This window comes from Acromyrmex echinatior, chromosome 9 (genome assembly GCF_024713525.1).
Source record: "Acromyrmex echinatior isolate Ae372 chromosome 9, ASM2471352v2, whole genome shotgun sequence".
NCBI classification, from domain to species: Eukaryota; Metazoa; Arthropoda; class Insecta; order Hymenoptera; family Formicidae; genus Acromyrmex; species Acromyrmex echinatior.
This window is the reverse complement of record NC_141860.1, coordinates 14,410,167-14,432,029: the sequence shown is the minus strand read 5'-3', so window position 1 is coordinate 14,432,029 and position 21,863 is coordinate 14,410,167. Positions and strand designations below refer to the sequence as shown.

The window sequence follows — 21,863 nt, the reverse complement described above, 5'->3', positions numbered from 1 at the left end:
TCCTAGATCGTTTCCATAGCATATTTATCAACAAAATTAAGAATGCTCATTTATTCTGATCGCTTGAAATAATTCATATTCAATGCCATTAAAAAATTACTATATAATTTACGTAAAATATATCTATTTAAAATATACCTATTTTTGATATAAAATTATTTTTAAAGAAACACATTTATCTGTATATATTGTAAAATTTCTTCACATAAACATATTGAATTGTGATATAAAAGGCAATAAATTATATGATTTTTATCTTTCGTCTACATACGTTAAAATAAATTTATTTTTTCATTTTACTTGTATTAATATATATAAGATAAAAATATGCTAAAATGTTTTATTTTTCGCAATAAATTTACACTTTTTTAGTACATTAACATGTTTTTAATAAGATTTCAGATTGAGCATCAAATTATTAAATTGTTTATCAATCTAATTTGTGATATCACTATAGTAGTTTGATATCACTATAGTATTTAATTTTTATTTTGTTATATTGTTATTTTAATTTATATATTTACATGTATATATTAGTATATTGTACATCTTACTTAATACTGACTAATTTTCAGTCGAAACAATTATTTTAATTGACAATGAATAAGAATTACAAATGATCAAGGATAAATGAGTTATTCCATGCATGTCTTACAGAACTTTCGCTTTGCGTTTTCAAATTTTTTAGTCATTAAATTGTCAATTCATTTTATATAGAGAGAATATCGACAATAAAATGTCAAATTTAGAAAATTTCAAGATATGTAAAATTTCAAAGTTTTTAATATCGACTAAATTAAAGAGTTTATTAGCGAGATACATTGTTATTTCATTTATCAGATTCGGACAATCAGCTGATACATCGGCTGATTGAGAAAGGTTTAATACTCGGCGGCGCCACATCAACCAAAAATAATTAAAAGAAAACGAAGGCTCTCTCTTGAGTGTTCCCCTGAGATATTTTTTCCGTGTCTTTCTTTCAGGTATAAATGTCAATCTACCTATGGGTATACTATAAATTAATGTAAGTATTTTTATATAAAATTATTTGTAGAAATGACATAAAATTTTATTCTATAGAGAGACAACATATACGGCGGTGGATTGCGGAGATGTGCAAAATATATGAAAGGTATTATCAATAAAATGTATAAATAGAGAAATAGACTTTTTATTATGTGCACTTCTTGACAAGTGTTTAGAAGTGTTGCTCTTGAATATCTTTTACATTCTAGTAATATATTAGGTCAGGGAAAAAGTTTCTTCGTATTTAAAAAAAATTTTTCGCAAAAGTTTTTCATTTGTTGCAAAATTTTCGTTACAATTATATTATTCGTTAGAGCAAAGTTTTAGCTTTAAGAATCTGTTTTTTAAATTGCGGTGAGATGATTTTTATCGGAGTTACGAGCAATCAAAGTTAGAATGCTCCTTTACTTAATTCGTGAATAACTCAGTAACAAAAAATCATAGGAACATTTTTAAAAAATGATTTTGTAGGAAAAGCTTCGAGCTTTCACGATAGGTAGTCGAAAATTTTTGTAAATTTTTTTTGGACACGTGAGAGATCCTCAAAATGAAAAGAAAAATTTTCATCTTTTTCAGCTCGCAGTTTTTTTGATGTAAAAATTATCAAATTCACAGAAACTGAAAAAATATAGTAATCTTTCGAAAGTAGAGATTTCAAGCTTTAAAACTCTCTTTTTAAATTGAAATTTCATTTATTTTTGACGAAGATAATGTATGGTATATACAATTTTGAATTAAAAAATACGAAGAAACTTTTTCCCCAATCCAATATATGGCAATTTCCTTTTTCTGACTCCGTAAGTTAATTTTGTAGCAATTTTAGCAAATCTTAAGATGTCTAGAGTATCCATTAACAAGTGGCATTCGGATTTGTATTTGTGATATCTTTTAACATTCAACAACCATGACAAGTAAAAAGATATTAACAATGGACGCTATTAAAAACTACAAACCGAGAATAATATAATATATTTCGGTTTGAAAACAAATCTTTTCAAACTTTAAAGGCATTCCTGTCTTTTATTTAAAAAATATTTTCTCTCTTTTAATAATATAGAATCATGTTCACTTAATATTTTCATAAAAACGGAATTACTTTTCGAACCCTATTAAAAATCTTAAATTAGTAGATATATACATTACATAATTAATGGCTTGGAAAAACGAACTCGACGTTTAATATATATAGTTTAACATACATAGTATTGTGTATATGAATTATAAAAGATAAAACAATAAAAGTCGCTAAACATCAGAAATGTTATGAAAGGATTTCTCGTATAATATTATAAAATATATATTTTATGATAATTATTATCAAATTATTGTTTTCTGTATATTTATAAGTATATGAAATATTGTAATGACCTACAAATTTAAATAATTACTTAATTTAAAATTAAATTGATTAATTATTTAATTAATTTAACTTTTTACATCAAGATGGAATTCTCAGCATTTCATTTTTGCTTGCTCAGTTTTTAATTATTTGACGAATTTCTTGCCGTTAAACACTGATTTATTTGTTTTCATAAAATCTGTAGAACATGAATAAGCATAAAAAAGTAGGCAACTATACATTTTTGTTTGTATAATTATTATAACTAAACAAATAGACCAAATTTATACTTCTTTCGAAAAAAGAAATTTTTATTAAATTTTATTATCAATATCAAAACGGCAATTTAAGTTTTTAGACTTATTTAGAATATCCTAAAATATTTTTCAGAATTTTTTCAAATTTTAAAATAAAATATCTTGTATATATACAGATTTCCTAACATATGGGATCTACTTCGGCAGCGGATAGGAGACACTTTAATAATAAACACTTTAATAATGATAAAAGTTTATACAAACATTGTAATTTATTTATGTGAAATTGTTTCAGAATTACAGTCATTTTTGTTTTCCAAGTAATACATAGCTGACTTATCTTCATGGATTTGAAAAAAAAAATGATTAGCTTTGATCTACTTTATAAGCAATACTCGATATCTTGATATTTCCTATCTCGTTGATTGCAAAAATTTTGTTCATTATGTTTACTCAGTTATTTTAGTTTGTTCTTTTGTTAGGAATATTTAATTTAATTTGCTATGCGTTGAAAGTAATAATGAATAAGTATTCAATTCAGGAAATGGCAGACATACATTTGATGTATGAACGTGCCAAATGTAATTGAAAGTGTCTTGTTTGATTACGATCCAATTCCACAACTCATTATTACTTAAAACATGTAAAATAAGTTAAACCTCAGTTAAAAGTCAACCATGAGTTGTGAAACTGGGTCTTAAATGAATCTCATGTAATCGTCGGTTAACTTTAACAGAGGTGGAAATAGACCCTACGTTGCGATTAACCATCTTCACTTACAGCGACCGATGCCTAGGGACTTTCCATTGTTCAAGCACTGTGAGTGACTGGTGGTCAATTGCAACGTTCAAACGGGTGCCAATCAATGTATAATTCAGCTGAAATAAGACGTCTACACAGATTGTTTCCCGAATAGATATCATCTATCAGATAAGAAAACATTTCAATGATTATATCATAAAGAATAGAGACCAGGAGACCGAACTAGACTTTCAGAAAATTGGTGGTGCTCAGTAGGCAGCATTTGAATCGCAAAACTTACGCACATATAAAACTCATACGCTTAGGCTAATTCTACAATGTGCTTTTTGTTTTCTGTTTCTTGCTGTTTGTCTCTTATCTTATTGACCAAAAAGACAAGAGGCAAACAGAGACAAACAGCAAGAAACAGGAAACAAAGAGCACGTGAATTAGCCTTATGCATATACAACCGAACATACAAAACCAAACAATAGAAACGTTATTCTTTGACATTATGCTTTGACCAGTTCTGAATCACTCGTCCGCGGCGGACACGTCTCGACTGCCTTTTTTTTTGTATATTTTTGAAAGTGTTGCTGACTGAGCATTGAAACTAGCTGTCCCGCGGTTTTGGACAATCGTCCGTTCGTCCTGACGCGCATCCATGTGACGCAGACGCCCAGTATCCAGCGGGCTTCGCCATTTTCGCGGACACTACATCATACATTTTTAGTTTTTGTATCTCATAAAACATGATCTAGTCGTATCGATCTCCGTTTACTATTTCAGGAGGCATGAGCTATTAATTAAAGAAGATCATAAAACTTTGACAATAAACACAATGGGTACTTTCCATTTGATAACACAAGTCGACACAAGTGTCGTTCTGTCTTTATCACTCTCTAACTATCGAGAAGGATAGAACGATGCTTGTATCGACTTGTGTCATCAAATAGAAAGCACTCAATGAAAAGCACAGATAAGAACAATTTTTTAACGCATTAGAATTTCCTGTTGCCTGATCTGTTTTGAGATTATATGTTCATTCGCGAATATAGTTTTATGGAATAAATTGTCAAAATAAATATTAAAGATAATCGTTGAGTTTTCTTTATCCGTTGATTTATCTCATTAAAAAAATTAAATTGAACTAAGAAAAATTAATTAAAATTGGCAAAATAGTTACAAAAAATATTGCAAATAGCAATCCAATTTCAATATACATAAGTATTTATATCTCATAATTGTTGACACATGTCTGTGCGGCAATTGCAATACAATATCAAAAGATAAGAAAAAAATGGTGTTAATTGCATAAATTAAGTTGAAAAGAACGTATAGATTTTTAAAATTTACCAAATAAACATACCATTCTTTCAGAAATAAGATATTTTTTGATTTTTTGAATATTTTATTTAAAGCTAAAGGAGAGTACAAATTTTTGGGATTATTTAATTTTTACATTGGGCGCATTTAACTTGACAAAACAGCTAGTCTACTCGCCGAGCAAAACATAACATTAGTTGTTACTTATAGATTCAACCAATAATATACAATCGCTCGGTAAGCATGCCTAGCCGCTTTGCCGTCTTGAACTCGTCCAATGTCTTATTTTTCTTCATGGAATCCGAAAATTATCATAATAATAACGCTAAAGCAAAAATTGATACATCAATATAAAGTTAATAAAATGATCCTTGTATCGTTACGAAAGAAAGAGGGGGGGAGGGGAATAATTAGTTTTTAAATTATTAAAGCATAATTGACAGCGATTTTATAATTTTATTAATTTCATTTAAAGTTTGAATCCCTGAATGGTCGCAAAAATTTGTACTCTTCTTTAGCTCTATTTCTTCTAAATAAAATATTCAAAATACGGTAAATATTGAAGACAACGAACCACCTCCAATGTCCTTGACATATATTGTGAAGGTCATGACCCTGAATGATTCTAGGAAGGTTTTAGTCTGCGCTCATTATTCATTAGAAAGTTTATTAGCAAAATATGTTTTTTATAAATAGAACACAAAATTTACCCCATTCTCCCTGTTTACAGAAATTAATGACTTTTTACGCGGAGCGAGTTCCACCCCACCTTCTTCCCCTGCCTAGGAGTGTGTGATTTTCCACACAAACCGAAGTTCATCTCACAATCAGATAAAGATTGAATAGGTCAGGATAAATCGCGGGGTAAGGATGTAGGGGAAAGAGTGGAGCTCCTGGAAGAAAGATTGAGAAATTCTTTAATACAATTGCATGCTTTGCAAATCAAAGGTGATTATTTCGAATATTTCTATAAAGATAAGTAGCTATACATTATTGGAGGAAAAAAATGACTATAATTCTGAAACAAAATCAAAAGGATACATGTCTATGGGATCTTTTTTCATTATATAGGTATCCTCCACCCAAAGTGCGTTTCACATGTTAGGAAACATTTTGTATAGCAGTTTACGTAAGATTTTAATGTAAAGAAAGTACTATATCATACAAAAAAATAGCAATTATAAACGAATATCAAATAATAATTGAAAATCGATTTCCTCTAGTGGATCAACAGTTTAAAAAATGGTTAAATCGAAACATGTTTCTCTCGCGTTGAAATACGAACCTTTTTTTCTTTTTTTTAAAGCCAACATAAAGCAAGAAAAATTATTTCTTTTTGTGTTCTTCCGTTTGTTGTTTAAGAGAGCGAGTTTTTAGGATTCGTGAGAAGAGATAAGCTATAAGTCCTAAGATATGTCCGGAGAAATATAAACTTTTGTAAAAATGTATTATTTCTTGGAAGCGCAGTAATTGGAAGGGCACGCCAAGATACGCCATGCATGTAAGTTTCGCCCACCAGAGGAAGAATCTCCAGGCCTTCTTGCCCTGCATTTCATTGTGAGAAAATATTATAAATAACATGAATTAATATTGGCAATATATGAGAACATCGCTTTAGAAAAATTTTGTTTTATTTAAAATATATTGATATATCTTTATCTCAAGATATTTATAAGTTTAATATAACTAATAAATATAATTTATATAACTCAATTTATACATTACATATTTTCTACGTAGACGATTTTTAAATTTCGAGATAAACAAAATTCTTCAAATAATGATTCACAAAGAAAGGATATCTTTCTAAGACGATATTCTCTGATATAATATATTCAGGATATTTCTTCATATAGAACGTATTTACTAATTAAAGAAATAAAAATTACAAGGGCTTTCATATATCAAATAAAAAATATAAGTAATAATATGATTTGTTTTGATAAGAATCAAAGCAAGCTTTTCATGATACCAAAGTGTATTTATGAAGCTTAATTAAACACTTCTGAAATAATCCGTTTTGACTCTTATAGCCATATTATAACTATATATTTTTTTATTTGTTTATTAATAGTCAATAAGACACGTGAAGATATGTAAAGACACTATAATGCCAACTAATTTGTGACGAGAATTAATGAAACACGAAAACATCTATAACTATAACTCGAATATAATAATAAGATCAGATAAAATAAATGTTTATATAAATGTTTTCTTTTTGTGTTATTTTTGCGTCTCGAATTCATTTTTGAAGTTATGCCCTCATGTTATGAAACATCTTATACAATTCTAACTATTACACTAATATATATTAATATTGGGTCATCTAAAAAGCATCCGCGGTTTTTTGTCATTAGATGGTGTTGGTCAACCCATCTAGTGACAAAAAACCGCGGATACTTTTTAGATGACCCAATATAAGGAATAGAAATAATTACTGTAACTGCCGTTACTTACATCTTAGTTATCTTGTTGTAATACTGATTTAATAATAATGTTGCGAATTTTTTTATTATGTTGATAATGTAACACCATAGTTGGAACAGTCATAATTATTTGTAACGGATTGGAAAAGTCATTCGTTACTGAAAAAAAATGACTCAATTTGCAACTCGTTACTTATTTTTCTCAATGAGTATACGTAATGATAACAATTTACTTTTCAAAGTGATTTTCTTAGTGTAACCTTAGCATTAATCATCATTACAATTATAAAAAATTGCAACATCATTATTAAATTGATATTATAAAAAGTAACCGTAAAGTAACGGAAAAGAAACTTTTCCATTCTCTACTAATATAATAATCAAAATAATTATAAATTGAAGAAGTGCGATTGTAAAATTATAAAGCAGAACTTTTTATCTTTATGCTTAATTTTTTCATTACAATGCTTTTTTTTATAATACTTTACTTTTTTTATAAGTAAATCCTTCCTGAATTTTAATTTTGGAAAATTTAATTTTTTTACAACTTTGCTTATAACTTTGGAAAAAATTACTTTTTTTAATTTAACGGTCAAATAATATTCCATTTTTATTTTTTGTCATTCAAAAAAAAATATAGTTATTTCCGCTTAAGGGATCCGTTTTATCCTATCTTTCTCTATTAGGTAATATCAAAATAGATTTTATATCTCTATATCATTAAATTTACATATAAACGACTTACAAATTCATTTTCTTCGTATTGATTATAAAATTTAATACAGATGTCCTCGAAAGGTAGATAGAGCGGGACTTGACAGATGCAAAAGTAGTATCCGGCAGCATAACCATGCCATAGAGCAGATAAAGTCATTGTGGCGATGGTTCTTAAACCTTTATGAGGGAATCTTTTGTAAATGCATACAGCCATCCAATATTGTACGCATGTATTCCACATTTTCATCGTGTGCCTAATAAATGGAGATGATTCCACTTCCCACACATTCATGTTATGCACCGTTTCGAAATCCTGTTTCTCTTTTTCCATTCTCTCGTGATCAAGCGATCTAAAAAATTATTATATTAACAGATTGCTTGCTTGTGAACTTTCTATATTCTCTGATTATAGATACAAGGGATGCTATTATTGAAAAAATACGTAGAAGTGCAATTTACTCCTTTGCAGAGATTATTTTTTAGTGCCCCAGAATAACCATGCAAAAGCTGATCAAAATCCATGAAATACATATGTGAGTCTCTCCTTGTTAGCGCTGAGAAACAGCATAATAACATGGCATATAAATGTAATCATGTAAATCATTGACTAATAGAAAAGCGGCTTGCTGAATATAAATATCTCAAAATGGAATAAAGAAATCGTACAATTTTTCGATCATTTTGTAATCACGTGGGCCTAGACCAGGTGTAGGTTGACAGCAGACCGGATAAGCTCCTAATCCTGACATTTGGCAAACACATTCGGCCAGCGCCATACCAATAAACATTCTCAATCGAAAACCAGCGAATGCCGGATACATATAGAAAAATCTATAGAGGAAACAGTGCTCTTCGAACATTACTGTTTGCGTGTACTGAAATCGAAAAGGACGAATCATTAAAATCATTATAATGATCATTATGCTGTCACCTCATTTGCAATCAGAAAAACGTAATTAGAAACTCAATTTCAGATTGTTATTAATTAGTATGAATGGGTATCTTATTGCACAATAGTATCTCATAGACGAATCAATATTTCATAAGTTGTATAACAACATATTTCAAAAAACTTTTGATTAACAAAATATATTGACAAGGGATATGTCACAACTGTAATCGATTTAATTCATCTTGAAGTATGTTGTTAAATATAACAAAAAATCAAAGAATTTTTTTATACTGCAGAATCTGACATGTTTAGGAAATATCCCTTCAAAAAAAAAACTTCTCTTTAAGGCAAATATCGTCGAAAGTATAAAAGATAGAAAAAAAATTTTTAAACAAAAATTATATGGTTTCAAGAGTACTTATGCAGCCTTTTTTTTTAACAAGATTTTTTGGAAGAGTGTAAATTATGCGAGATTACATTTATACTAGCTTGTAAGTTTTTTTTATTCATTGAAGATAGTATCAATGTGGATCGAAACATTTGAGAGGTTAAATTTATTAATAAAGAGAGTGTTTAACACTAAATTTCTCTAGTTTTGTGCACCAACATCGTGCTCATTACGCCGTTACTGTTACTTTTTTAATACATTACTATTTCTTTTTAAAAAATTAAAGAGGTATCCTAATGTAATGAGTAAAAAAAAAAAATTTCTTTGCATTTTTCGCAAGTGTATGTTGTGGAAAATGTATGCAAAAAGTTATAAGTTCAATTCGCAAAACTTACGGAGTTACAACGGTTAAAAGAGACAGATTTACAACGCGCTCGCCATGCGAAAAAGGTGATGTACAATAATATTGGATGCTTTCCATTTGATGACACAAATCGGCACAAGTGTCGTTCTATCTTTGTCACTCTCTGAATGTCAACAAGGAACGACGCTTGTTATAATCGATTAGAATATATTTACGTTTATTTTGTAATTTTTTAGTTTTTCAACATAAAATTTATATACTTTAGATTCTTACATGTCTTATATTGCTTTTATTATTTACTAATTAAGAATCATTTTGAATTTTTTATTTCGAACAAGCAGAACCTCCCTCGCTCCAACTATGGAAGCCATGTGCAAACATTTTTTTTTTATCGATAACGTCAAAGCGGTCCATTGAGGATAATTTTTATTTTTTTTACATAAAAATTCCTACAAATTGCTTAAATATTAATAAGTATATAGAAAAAAAAATTGATATCAATAACTTTTATGAGTTCTTCTATAAATAAATTCTAGAAAAAATGCCTATTACACTAGAGTACCTCCTTAAAAGTTTTATTCCCTTATTTATTGTGTGATCAACTTTTATCTTAAACATTTTTTGCTGCGACGCATACTTTCAGGGATAATACTTTAAATGTCTCATCTTGTATTTTACAAAAGTGCAATAGCACATATTATATAACAATAATATTAATTGTCTAGGAGCTACTGTAAATAATAATGCAATAAGATTAAAATTATCCCATTCTATCGCAAAGTTTATATTTGGCTCTTTGTAATGTAATGTGAACATTACATCGCTGGGAAAGAGATAGTTTATCACTAGAAACAACGCGATGAACGCCGTGATTTGTTTGAGTTTGTAATAGGTGAGTGGCCACGGATCAACGTAGTTGGAAAATGGTCTATGCAAAGAGTCCCAGTACGTCCTGTAACGGTAATACGGACCTGCAAAAATTAATATAATTTGTATTCGAATTTTTTAACATTTATAATTTTGTGTCTATAGTTATTCGTCCTATCTTACCTGTTAGTACACCCATATAACTAAAGCTATAATGTATCACATCCATGAAATTAATTTTCTTGAGCGCGTCGGAATTTGCTCCTTGAATATCATCGGCTGGCGCAGTTGCTGCCGAATTGATTTCGAATGCTAGCCCGGATAGCTTTAAGGTGAGAATCATTACAACGAGATTCGTGTGAGTTGATGGACTCGGTAAACCAAAATAGTGTCCCAATCGAAAGATTACCAGTAAGTAGAAAAAGGAGAAATATAGGCTGATCAAGTGACATTTTCTGCAAGATCAAAGTCTATCGAATCACTCCTGTGACGGATACAATTATATGGTACTCCGGATTCGGGAAAACCTGGATTTCTTGTTTTTTACATTTTTTTTTATTAAATTAGTCTTATAAATTATAATTCCTCTCATGAATTTTTTTTATTAAAATTTTAGTAAGTATATCGTGGAGAATATATTATATTAGCCATGATTTTCCTTTATTGGATTACCATTCATTACTTAGTTACGCTAAATGTTGAATATTTCATTTTGAGTATGCTCTACCGATTTGCAGAATTCCACTTAAATATGTATTTTAGAATTATTTTGAGTATGTTGAACTGTTGTTAATTGAAAGAGAGTGAAAGAAAGATTGAATGGAATGCATTATTATATATGTAATCGATTGGACTATTTCTCTCACTGCAGATGTCATGTTTTAAGCAAAGTTGAAAACTCAAGTCAATCATCAGACTAAAGATGAATAATGAAATTTTAGTGCGCTTATCAAAGTTTATCATTTGTATTAAGTACAAAATTCAGGATGTACATCGAAAATTAATGGTTTAATAAATAATATGCTTTAAAGAAATATTGCCATTATCATTGGTTTTTTTTTATATAGAAATTTTACATTTTTTATATAGAAATTTTACAATATAAAACACCCACCTGATGTCGATTTTAAACTATTTGTCATGTATGCTATACGATGATACTATGAATTGAATTTTTTGTATATATTAGTTTTTTTTGTATGTACTCTACATTAAAGATATACAATAGTTTGTGATATTTTATATTTTATCTCACAATATATTTTTACATAAAATATGACATTTTATAAAATATTTCAATTCTTGTTTTAATCCTTTCCTGCTCAATTCAATGTAATGACCGATTATGATTTTTTAAAAATCATATTTTTGAAAAATAAGTTACAAAAGAGATTTCAAACTGAAGGCCGAACTCCAATAGCGTCGTTGTTTTTACCGATAAAATGCAATTTACACACGTAAAATTTACAAACCTTAACACATTCTGAGATACTATTATACTATACTAGTATCACATACATATATATATATATGCGTAGGATTGGAAAATTACTTTATAAAAGTAATTCGTTACCGTTACTCATTACTGATTAAAAAAAATAATTTGTTATTGTTACCGTTACTTAAAAAGTAAAGAACTATTATAATTTCCGTTACATTTTCATTGAATTTTGACAATTCCTCTTTTAAAGTGACGTTCAATACCTAATCTTACAACGAATTCGATTGAATGCATTAGTGTGCACTAACAATAAGTGCGCCCTCTTTCAGTGTCATAGTATTGGCTTGCACTCCAACGTGTGCTTCACTATTGAAAAAAAATTTATCCAATCCAAAAAAATGATTTGAACAAATAATTTACTTACATAATACTAACGATCAATTAATTGGAATCAAATTAAAATATTGTTTAGAATAAGTTTCTAGTTTAAGATATTATTTGTTAAACAGTAATAAATCATTAATTACATTCAAAATACACAAAGTGAAATGTATAAAATATTTATTTAAACAAGTACACTACTTACTGTTTTTAAATGTAATGCTAATAAAATTGGGTAGTTATTTATCAGGTTTAAATAAACAATTGTCGAATTTAAACAATCTATAAATTAAATTTTGTAATAAACGTTTATTGTAATAAAATATTAACTTGAATTCTATTAATTGTTTTAGAAAAAAAAACTTACGAATTTTAAACAGACTAAATGTTTACTTCTTATCATCCAATTATCAAAATAAGAAAGCATAATCTCCTTTTAAAATAATGTTTATTTCATTAAACTATGTAACTAAAATTTATTTATTTTATATATATTTTATATATATTTGATAAACTTACTAAATATTTATTGAAATGTAACATAAAATAATAATATATATAAAAAATAATAATATATATACATATAAATATATAAATATTCACGCACACACGCGCGCGCGCGCACACACACACACACACACACACACACAAAATTTATTTAAAATAATTAAAATTAAAATGGAGTAAAAATGCTCGTGTATTTTCTTAAAATTAAAACAATGTTATGGCTTATTTCGAGCTTTAATTAAATTAACTTTGAATTAATATAATTAACAAACGTTTCGGCTTACAAACCCTTTCTCAGTGCTACAACGCAGAAATACAATTTTAAATTAATTGCATTAAAGAATAACAAATGAATAACAATGAAAATTTAAGAACTATCAATGGTGAAGTGTCAAAATATAAAAAAATATCAAACGTCAATAAGTATCTGGCCAGATGACAATAAGGTAGGAACATTTAAATACTTTAGTCAACAATAGATTAATTATGTTTATCGATAAAGACTTGCCAAATTCCTCAATTGAGATCGAGAATCCAGTTTACCACAGACTTGTATTATACGATTTGAGAATTCTTTAGTTAAGAGTATTTTATGATATTCTGTAGAACAAATAGACATTAAGATAATATATTAATAGTGAGAATAAAAGGTACAGAATCAAATAATAACTTACAATAATTTATATAAAATACTGTAATCTACAATCAAAGATTCAGTTAAATACATTAAAGATACTGATTGTTGCTCGTTTGAAAATTAACTGAAGTGTAGGTCAAATAAAAGTAAGTCAATAAAATCGAGAAAACAAGTCTGTTCAAAACTGTGAACATTTATGTTTTTGTCAAGTATGTTAAAATAGAGTTATCCAATAACTCAGTAAATTTAAACCGTTTTTTTGTTCTTTAATATATCATTTCAGAAATATTTCTTTTACGATAATTCTTTTCGAAATCAAGAATACTAATTTTTTCCCAATCAAAGTCATGATTAGTTTCCGTTATATGTTTCGAGATTACTGAATTTGGACTGGTCTAATTTTATATTATTACGATGTTCTTTAATTCTTGTCTGCAATTGTCTCTTCGTTTGGCCAACATATGATGCATCGTAGTTATTACAGTTTACTTTATATATGACATTATTTTTATCATGTTGATTTTTGTCTTTATGAACTTTTATAAATTTATTGAGCTTGTTTAAACACCTATAGCCAATCATGTTTTTGGATTTATCAATAGACTTAGTAATTTTATTAGAAATAGATCTTATATATGGGAAAACTATTCTCTCTTTCAAAACTTCATCAGTGTCAACGTTAACTGAGCTGATGTTATTAACCATCATAGATTTTCTACAAGCCAACTTTTGATCCTTTTGTTAATATAATAAAAAATCAACAAATATAGAATTTATAATAGAAAATTCGAAGGATAACGGTTATCCTTTAGGAATGATTTTTTATCTTCTTTTTTATTCTTTATTTATTTATTTAGGAATTTGGCAAATCTATCTTTATCGATAAACATAATCTACTGAAGTATCCAATTGACTGAAGTATCCAAATGTTCTTACCTTATTGTTATCTGGCGGAATACTTATTGACATTCGATATTTTTTTATATTTTTTTATATTTTGACTTCACCATTGATAGTTTTTAAATTTTCATTATATTCGTTATTCTTTAATGCATTAATTTAAGATTGTATTTCTGCGTTGTAGCACTGAGGAAGGCTTTGAAATGTTTGTTATATTAATTCAAAGTAATTTAATTAAAGCCGAAATAAGCCATGACATTGTGTTAATTAAAATTAGCTTAAAATTGATTTCATATTAATCTCATCTTAAAAGTGTCCCAGATCTAACGTACCACTTGCTAATAGCAGATTCCTAAAGTTGTTTTAAAATGAAAATTCTAATACCAAAATGTCGAGGCTATAATTATATACAATTTGAAAACTATTATAGCCTCAACATTTTGATATTATAATTTTTATCTCAAACTTCAGAAATCTAGTAAGTGATGCAGTAGGTCTAGGACATCATGTATATTATATAATAAATCTCGAATTGAACGTTATAGCATGCAGGCAGATGATACACCCGTTGTCGCCAAAATAACAGATCGCAAGACGTGTACAGAATGTTCTATATGTAATTAATGTTGTAATTGCTAAATAACCAACGGTGAAATTTGGTAAAAAAATCACAAAAATTTTTTATCTTCTCAATTCTGTAGAATTAAATTTAAAAACGATCAAAAGCTTATTAAAGTATAAACTTCGAGCTCCAAAATGCTTCTTCAATTTTTTCCAATGATATTTCATCGAATTTTAATGTTGGTTGTGAGCTATGCAAATTTAGCTTCAATAATGTGCAATTCAGTCAAGAAAAGTCATAAGAAAATTTTTAAAAAAGCATTTTGAAAGTAAATCTTTGTACTATTTTACAAAAATATTGAACTTTTTGAAAAAAAAAAAACTTTATTAAACTGCGCACTATTAATTGTAAAAAATACAACATGATATTTATTAAGAACTGTAAAAACAAAAATTTTTTTGAAAAGTAGTCAAAAGCATGTTAAAGTATAAGTTTCAAGCTTTAAAATGCTTTTTTATTTTTTTATCTGCGATGATTTTTTTACCGAATTACAGTGACCTGAATATTATGCAATTTTAAGTTCCATGTTCGAAAATTTTTCGGGGGTATATACGTGAAATATAGTAATTATACAGTAATAAATTGAATTTCAATACGAAAAATCATTCAATCACTATTAATAATCATTTAGTGCAAAAAATATACAGTTTGAAATAGAATAATAGCATTTCTGTTCTATTTTATTTATTACGACATTTATTGATTCTACAAATACAAATACATATATATTTGTTAATTCTACAAATACAAATTTATAATATTTTTATTTCGAATCACTTATCTTTTGTTTATATACTAAGAAAAAAATGTGCATGGAATATAATTTCTTTTATTAAACAAATGTTTTTTATAAACTTTATATAGTCTAGTACGAATACATTTTGCTGTAATGTAACTTAATTGTTACTTCATTTTATCTCAAATAATTTAAAATAATTGCAATAACAAATATTTGAATATATTTGACAAAGAAAATAAACTTTCTTTTAAAGATTTTACCACTAAATACTTAATTTTTACAAATAAAAAATGAAAATTATTACTCATATTATTTTCATTGTAATATTATTTGTCATTTCGGTACAGTTTCCGCCACTTGAAACGTTGCGCATCGCATGGTACCGAGATAATAAATGTTATAATGGAAAATATAATCAAATTAACGTTTTGTAGTGCAATATTATTCACATTTGACCCAATTTGGAGTTAATTTTATAAATAAATTATTGAAATATAACTGACAGTGATTTTATAACGATGTGAATAAGGATTTTATTCATTTCATTTCGATATACTAATTTTTCTTTAAGTCTGGCGTGATTATTTTCGGTTTCTACGAAGAAAAATACGTAAGAAAACATAAAAATATTATACAATGATCCCCGAAGAGAAATCTTTGAAAATTTCTATCCTCCTTTGATGAATAGAATAAAAGAGTTAATAAATTAATAGAATTCTAAAATAAAATGGCACAGATAATAATTTCATATCTAGAAATACCAGGAAGTAGTTCATTTTTCCGTATATACGGGATTTCTAATAAAGATATTTCTTTATATTAGGAGACACCACAGACATAACAAGAATAGACCGAGCATGTCCTCTTTGGCGTAAAGATCAGGTAAAAAAGGACAGAGAGCAAGATATTCACACCTTACTTCTCCTCCCCATTTTTTCCTAGTTAGAAAGAGAAAGCTATACGACATTCATTATCCGTCCTTTTCTACCTAGTCTTCACATTTCAAACCTCACGCTCGGTCTATTCTTATTATAATAATAATTATGTATGTAGGGGACACCTCTTGGATAACCTTGACCTTAACATATGTTATAGAGGTAAGGGTATGGCGATCAACTTTTTTTTTATAAATTAATTGGCGGTCTCATATGATTTTCGAGATATATTTATATAAAGCTCATTTTCAAAATTTTCTTATTTTTTCTATGATACCCTGCATATGATAGATAGTATACATAAGTGACCTTCAAAAGGTTTTACGTAACGGTCACTTGTATTGTTCGTTCAAAAGTTATTAATCAATAAAGTTTAAAAAATAATGTCTTATTTCTATCATATACAATATTAAAAATTACCATATACTCTTCCTGCCTATGGACGCACGACTTTCGACATGAAATGAGAACCATACCAAATGTCCCCTGCTTAGAAGTGTTAAGACTTTCCACGCGAAGCATCCTACCTCCCTTCCTGCTTAGAAGCGATCGACTTTTCACGCGAAGCGAGGCTCACTTCATCGGCTTTCTCCTCACAAAAGTCCAGATAACATTTATGTTGCATAAGATATCTAAAACACGTTTTTTAGATATCTTATACAACATGCATGTTATCTGGGAGAGAAGGTGAGGTGGACCTTGCTTCGCATGGAAAGTTATATGCTCCGAAGTAGAGAGAGAGAGAGAGAGAGAGAGAGAGAGAGAGAGAGAGGGGAGGGGAGCTTTCATAAAAAATCGTATGCCCCTAGGTAAGAAGAAAATGAGGTGAAAACCTTTCGCGTGAAAAGTTGTGTGCTCGTCAATATAGCAAAAATAAGACATTATTTTTAAAATTTTATTTGTTAATAACTTTTGAACGAACACACGCACGCACGCAAGTGACCGCCATCTAAAACCTTTTGAAGGCTATTTGAGTCCTGACCTTTACAACATGTCAGGGTTATTGGTGCGACCGTCAATTCGAATAATTACCGAATATTTATTACTGGTAGCAACATATATATGTTATAGCTTTGCTTGTATTACACGATACATTCTACCTTGCTGAGGAATCTGTCTAATTTTTTTAGTTTTCATTATTTCTAGTGTATTGTAGACTTATTTATTTAGTAAGACGAAGATTTAATACAATATATCTTAATACAATAAATAAGATTTAATAGAATAAATCTTCGTCTTACTAAATAAATGAGTCTACAATATACTAAAAATAATAAAAACTAAAAAAATTAGACAGATTCCTCAGCAAAGTAGAATGTATCATGTAACATATAATATATATAATGTGCATGTGATCACACGTAACTCCAGCATGCTGTCTGCTCATTTGCTAGCAAGTTTTATTGATATATTTTTGCTTGAGGATACTTATTAAACAAGCATGAAAATGTGTTTACTAGTAAAAGTTTTTATTGTTTATGAATATATTTATTAAATTAGTATTTGTGTAATAAATTTTAAACTCAGAAAGAAGAGTCATAATTACACGGTTGGCTTCTCAAAATAACATATACCGAAATTAACTCGCTTTAAGGAGTGCCGGAATGCACCCTTCACAGAATCGGTTATAAAGTAGGATCGTAGGAAGAACTCGGCGAAGCACCGAAATCTGTTGGGAACCAAAAAAGCCACAGTGCGGAGATCGAGCGCTCCTTAACAAGGAGCTCCTCAACTACTCATTACGCAAAAGCGTTTTTGCATCCAACACCGATGGGATACCTATGGGGCATTTGCCAATATATATAAATGATATCACATGCTCAGTTTTGATTTAGTGTTTGATGACACATTGTGTCAGCATGTAATATTCAGAATCTACTAATTTATGCTAATTAATTTTTACAAGATTTTTAATAATATATCTTGATACTTTGTTTTGGAACTGTTTCGTGCTGTATTTTTATCGACATTAACTGAGACGGCAGATTATTGTCACTACTGCTAGAATTCTGTCAACATAGTACGTATATGTGACACACAAATTGTAATACATGATCTTGGCAGACTTTGCTAGGTATATTTATTTTTCCAATCTGAAAATACTAATAATTTTTTGTATATTAACATATTATTTTTTGAATTTTTGCTATTACATATGATGATAGATTATGCCCCTACAGTACAAAGTTGCACAAAAATTGCAGCAACACTGCTGCATCATTACAGCAACATTGCATGTTATGGCAATATTGCAGATTTTACAGCGATATTACACATTTTGTGCTGTATGGGTGATTTCTGCTATATTTTTGTTTTTAACAGCTGATAAAGCAGATCACAACATATATATGCTGCATTTTGGACAGATACTTCGTGACGGCAGGCTATGCTCGATTTTTATTGATTTTTGCTGTATTTGATATGATAAATCAGTATTCCTACTGCTTTATCGTTCTCACATAGCAATATGCCAGACTTTTAAATATATTTTCTAACTTAACATGACATGTTAAATTCAGCTTTGATTTATTTTTTGTTTATATATTATACGTGCCAACATATAATGTTTGAATTTTGTTGTATTTATGTCGAATTATTTTGCTTAATTTTTATAATATATTATTTTTTACTATGTTATAATGCAGTTTCTGTAGAATTTTTGCTGTATTTTTGTTAAGACTAGTTGAAATGACAAAATGCTCGACTACTGCCTGATTTTTGCCAATATATATAGTATAAGTTTGCAGTAGGTAATTTCGGCACGTCTAGTTATCTGGGTATATATGTATATCAGATATTGGGAAGCACTGAAAATATACAAAAATTTCATGAAAAAAAATTCTAAATTAATAACATATACAGTTTAAATAATTAAAAAAAATTATTAGACACAAATTTTGCATTTTAAAATACATACTTACATAAAATTTTAGCAGAATCAGTGAGCAATACTCTAAATGTAAGTCAATTTTATAAAAAAAGGTTTACTTTAAAAAAATATATATATCTATATATTCGTACTTCCATGATAAGTTGGTTATGATAACTGCGTTGATGAGAACGGTAACGATTGGATGCAAGACCGACAGTCCTGAAACACAGACGACTAATGCAAAGCCGAAAAGGGTCGCGACCCATTGTTTTGTACGAAGTCCTCCTATTTTACAATAAAATGGCCCGAACGCTATGGAAAGTAATAGCAATAGTACATAAATAACATCATCCCACAACATTGTTCGAATGTAAATGAATGGCACTTCCTCTTCTTTTTTCGTTAATATAGCACCTGATTTCCAAGTCCAGATTCGATTAAAATTCCTTGGTTTTAGATTATATAAACAGCAGGAGTTAGTTCATTAAATAAGCACAGACACATAACATACAATCAACATCATAATATGATCACAGACCACGATGTTAGTATAGATCATGATATAAAGGTGCGATTACATGTAGCGCGGTACGCGGATTAAGAAGTCACGAACTAATCAGAGGGCCGCATTAGCGTCTTAAAACATTACTTAAGACGGTCTTGAAATAAGAATCGACTATGAATACTGGCCTAGGTTTGTTCGTATATTCCATAGACATAATAAGAATGAACCGAACGCGAGCTTTGAAACGTGTAGAGAGCTTATAATCAGAGTGGCGCCATACGAGAGATGACATCATGTTTTAGCGAAATTCTGCGAGAGAGAAAGAGATATACGGTCTCAGTCTATTCAACAGATTGTCAGTTTTAGGGTTAGGTGCAACAGCATTGAACAACAGATATGTAAAGATACATTGATAAAAATAAAGTTATCGAAATCATTTTAGAAATATGGTTTGATGTACAATACCATTTTGTAACAAGTCATTATAAAAGGATATGAAAATAATTCCGAAAGACATAGAACGCCGAATGAATTGGTTAAAGAGTATAAATGGCAAATATAAAAATTGGACCGTCAAAAAATTCATCTGTATGTGAGGTAAAGTAATTTATTCTTTATAAATAATGTATTTAAAATATTAAAATAAAAATGTAACACAAAATATACACAGATTAATTATAATATCTGAAGACACGGTAGTGTCTTGACTAAGTATATGTACAGTCACATTGGTTACGAATTTAATTCTTTCTCCTTTTTGTCGTAATCTTTTCAATTATATATCATTGCATTGTGAGTCTAAATCAAATAATATGATAATTACGATATTTAATATATAATGTTTTATGAAATGATATATACATATATAATATTTTTCTGAATTTTTGATTTCTTTTATATTACAGATGCATTTTGCTCCTAAAATGTGGGAACAGAAAATGGATAATAAACTAGCGCATTTAATAGCGCAAATAATGTGCAATAAATAACGTTTTGTATAAAGTAATGTGCAATATTACAAAATGTACAATATTGCAATAGTACAAGATAAATGAAATTTTATAATAAATAATATATGTAAAAGTTTTATTATTTTATATATAATATTATATATATTATTATTTTATATACAATATTTATTTATTATCATTTTTTAATTTGTCACAATTTTTGAGCATTTTTTAGCATGAATTCAAAATTTAGAAAATAATGCGTTTAAAAAACTGGAGGGAATGACTAAAACATGGCGGATCAATCACAAGTGATAGCCGTATGGCGTCACTCTGATTGTAGACTTTCTAAAAACGTGAAGTTTATTTGTCACTAGTCTATGCCGCTTACCGCGCTACATGTAAGGCCGGGTTCCCACTTTGACAAAAAAACGGAAAGCGGAAAAGCGGAAACCAATCGAAACTCGCAGTAGTAGTAGTAGGCGATACATTTCGCTTGTCTGCTTCTGTCTTTCCGCGAGTTCTGATTGACTTCCACTGTTCCGCTTTCCATTTTTCCGTAAAGGTGTAAAACCGGCTTAATAGAGGAGAAAAGAAGTAGGTTCTACGCAACGACACTGAACTGTCGGCGCTTACTCAACTGTTGAGTCCGCTGAACGCAGCCAGTATTGTAAATATTATTGTAATTGTAAAATATTAAATACCACACAGTGATAATTTTTTTTATATTATATATCATTTTAATAAGTAAATTATTAACATAAAGTTAATAGTGTTTAAATTATATTCATCCTGGATGCATCTTTGACGTAAACATAGCACAAAATGCGTGATGGAAAAGTACGGAATAGCGCTGATTGGTTGTTTCAATGACACATTCTCTATTCCGCAGTTCTATATCGCACCATGTGATTTCATCCTTACAATTTGAGACAACGTTTTGATTGGTCAAAGAGCAGTCTCCATGTTCAAGACGATTGCGCATCCTTGCGAATTGGAAATGGAACACCTTATATCACCTTATATTC

The 21,863-nt window shown here is 28.6% G+C and overlaps 2 protein-coding genes and 1 long non-coding RNA gene across 6 annotated transcripts in view; 1 reads left to right on the top strand and 2 right to left on the bottom strand.

Annotated features, from left to right (window-relative positions):
• Positions 1-1,163, top strand: part of SC35 (SR family splicing factor SC35) — a 20,307-nt gene extending 19,144 nt beyond the window's left edge. Inside the window, exon 6 of the transcript XR_015546159.1 lies at positions 841-1,163. The gene's annotated coding sequence lies outside the window, so the exon portion shown is untranslated. The remainder of the gene's footprint in view (positions 1-840) is intronic.
• frj (membrane bound O-acyltransferase domain containing farjavit) lies at positions 1,156-21,844 on the bottom strand. 4 transcript variants are annotated; one of them, XM_087409512.1, is made up of 8 exons: positions 21,760-21,844; positions 19,530-19,692; positions 10,530-10,801; positions 10,299-10,450; positions 8,502-8,710; positions 7,864-8,185; positions 5,975-6,234; positions 1,156-2,564 (listed from the first exon to the last, which is right to left on the bottom strand). In XM_087409512.1, the coding sequence occupies exons 1-7, from the start codon at positions 21,818-21,820 to the stop codon at positions 6,016-6,018; spliced, it is 1,398 nt and encodes a 465-aa protein (XP_087265638.1). In that variant the 5' UTR covers positions 21,821-21,844; the 3' UTR covers positions 1,156-2,564; positions 5,975-6,015. The 4 variants fall into 4 exon arrangements, with proteins under 4 accessions (XP_087265638.1, XP_087265636.1, XP_011060905.1 ...); XM_087409510.1 differs by lacking the exon at positions 1,156-2,564 and adding an exon at positions 5,337-5,582; XM_011062603.2 differs by lacking the exon at positions 1,156-2,564 and having other exon boundaries at positions 5,621-6,234.
• Positions 6,781-7,856, bottom strand: LOC147908648 (uncharacterized). Its single transcript, XR_015546160.1, has 2 exons — positions 7,105-7,856; positions 6,781-6,993 (listed from the first exon to the last, which is right to left on the bottom strand). It is a non-coding gene; the product is annotated as an uncharacterized LOC147908648 (long non-coding RNA).
• Positions 21,845-21,863: the final 19 nt, after the last annotated feature.

Excerpts from the sequence above, each read along its gene's own strand:
- frj (XM_087409512.1), bottom strand. The coding sequence starts at position 21,820 with ATGCGCAATCGTCTTGAACATGGAGACTGCTCTTTGACCAATCAAAAC. Across the intron at positions 10,802-19,529 it reads ATAACCAACTTATCATGGAA|AAAATGTCACTTGATCAGCC; the intron begins GTACGAATATAT and ends TTGATCTTGCAG. Across the intron at positions 8,711-10,298 it reads ACTATCTCTTTCCCAGCGAT|TACACGCAAACAGTAATGTT; the intron begins GTAATGTTCACA and ends TTTCGATTTCAG.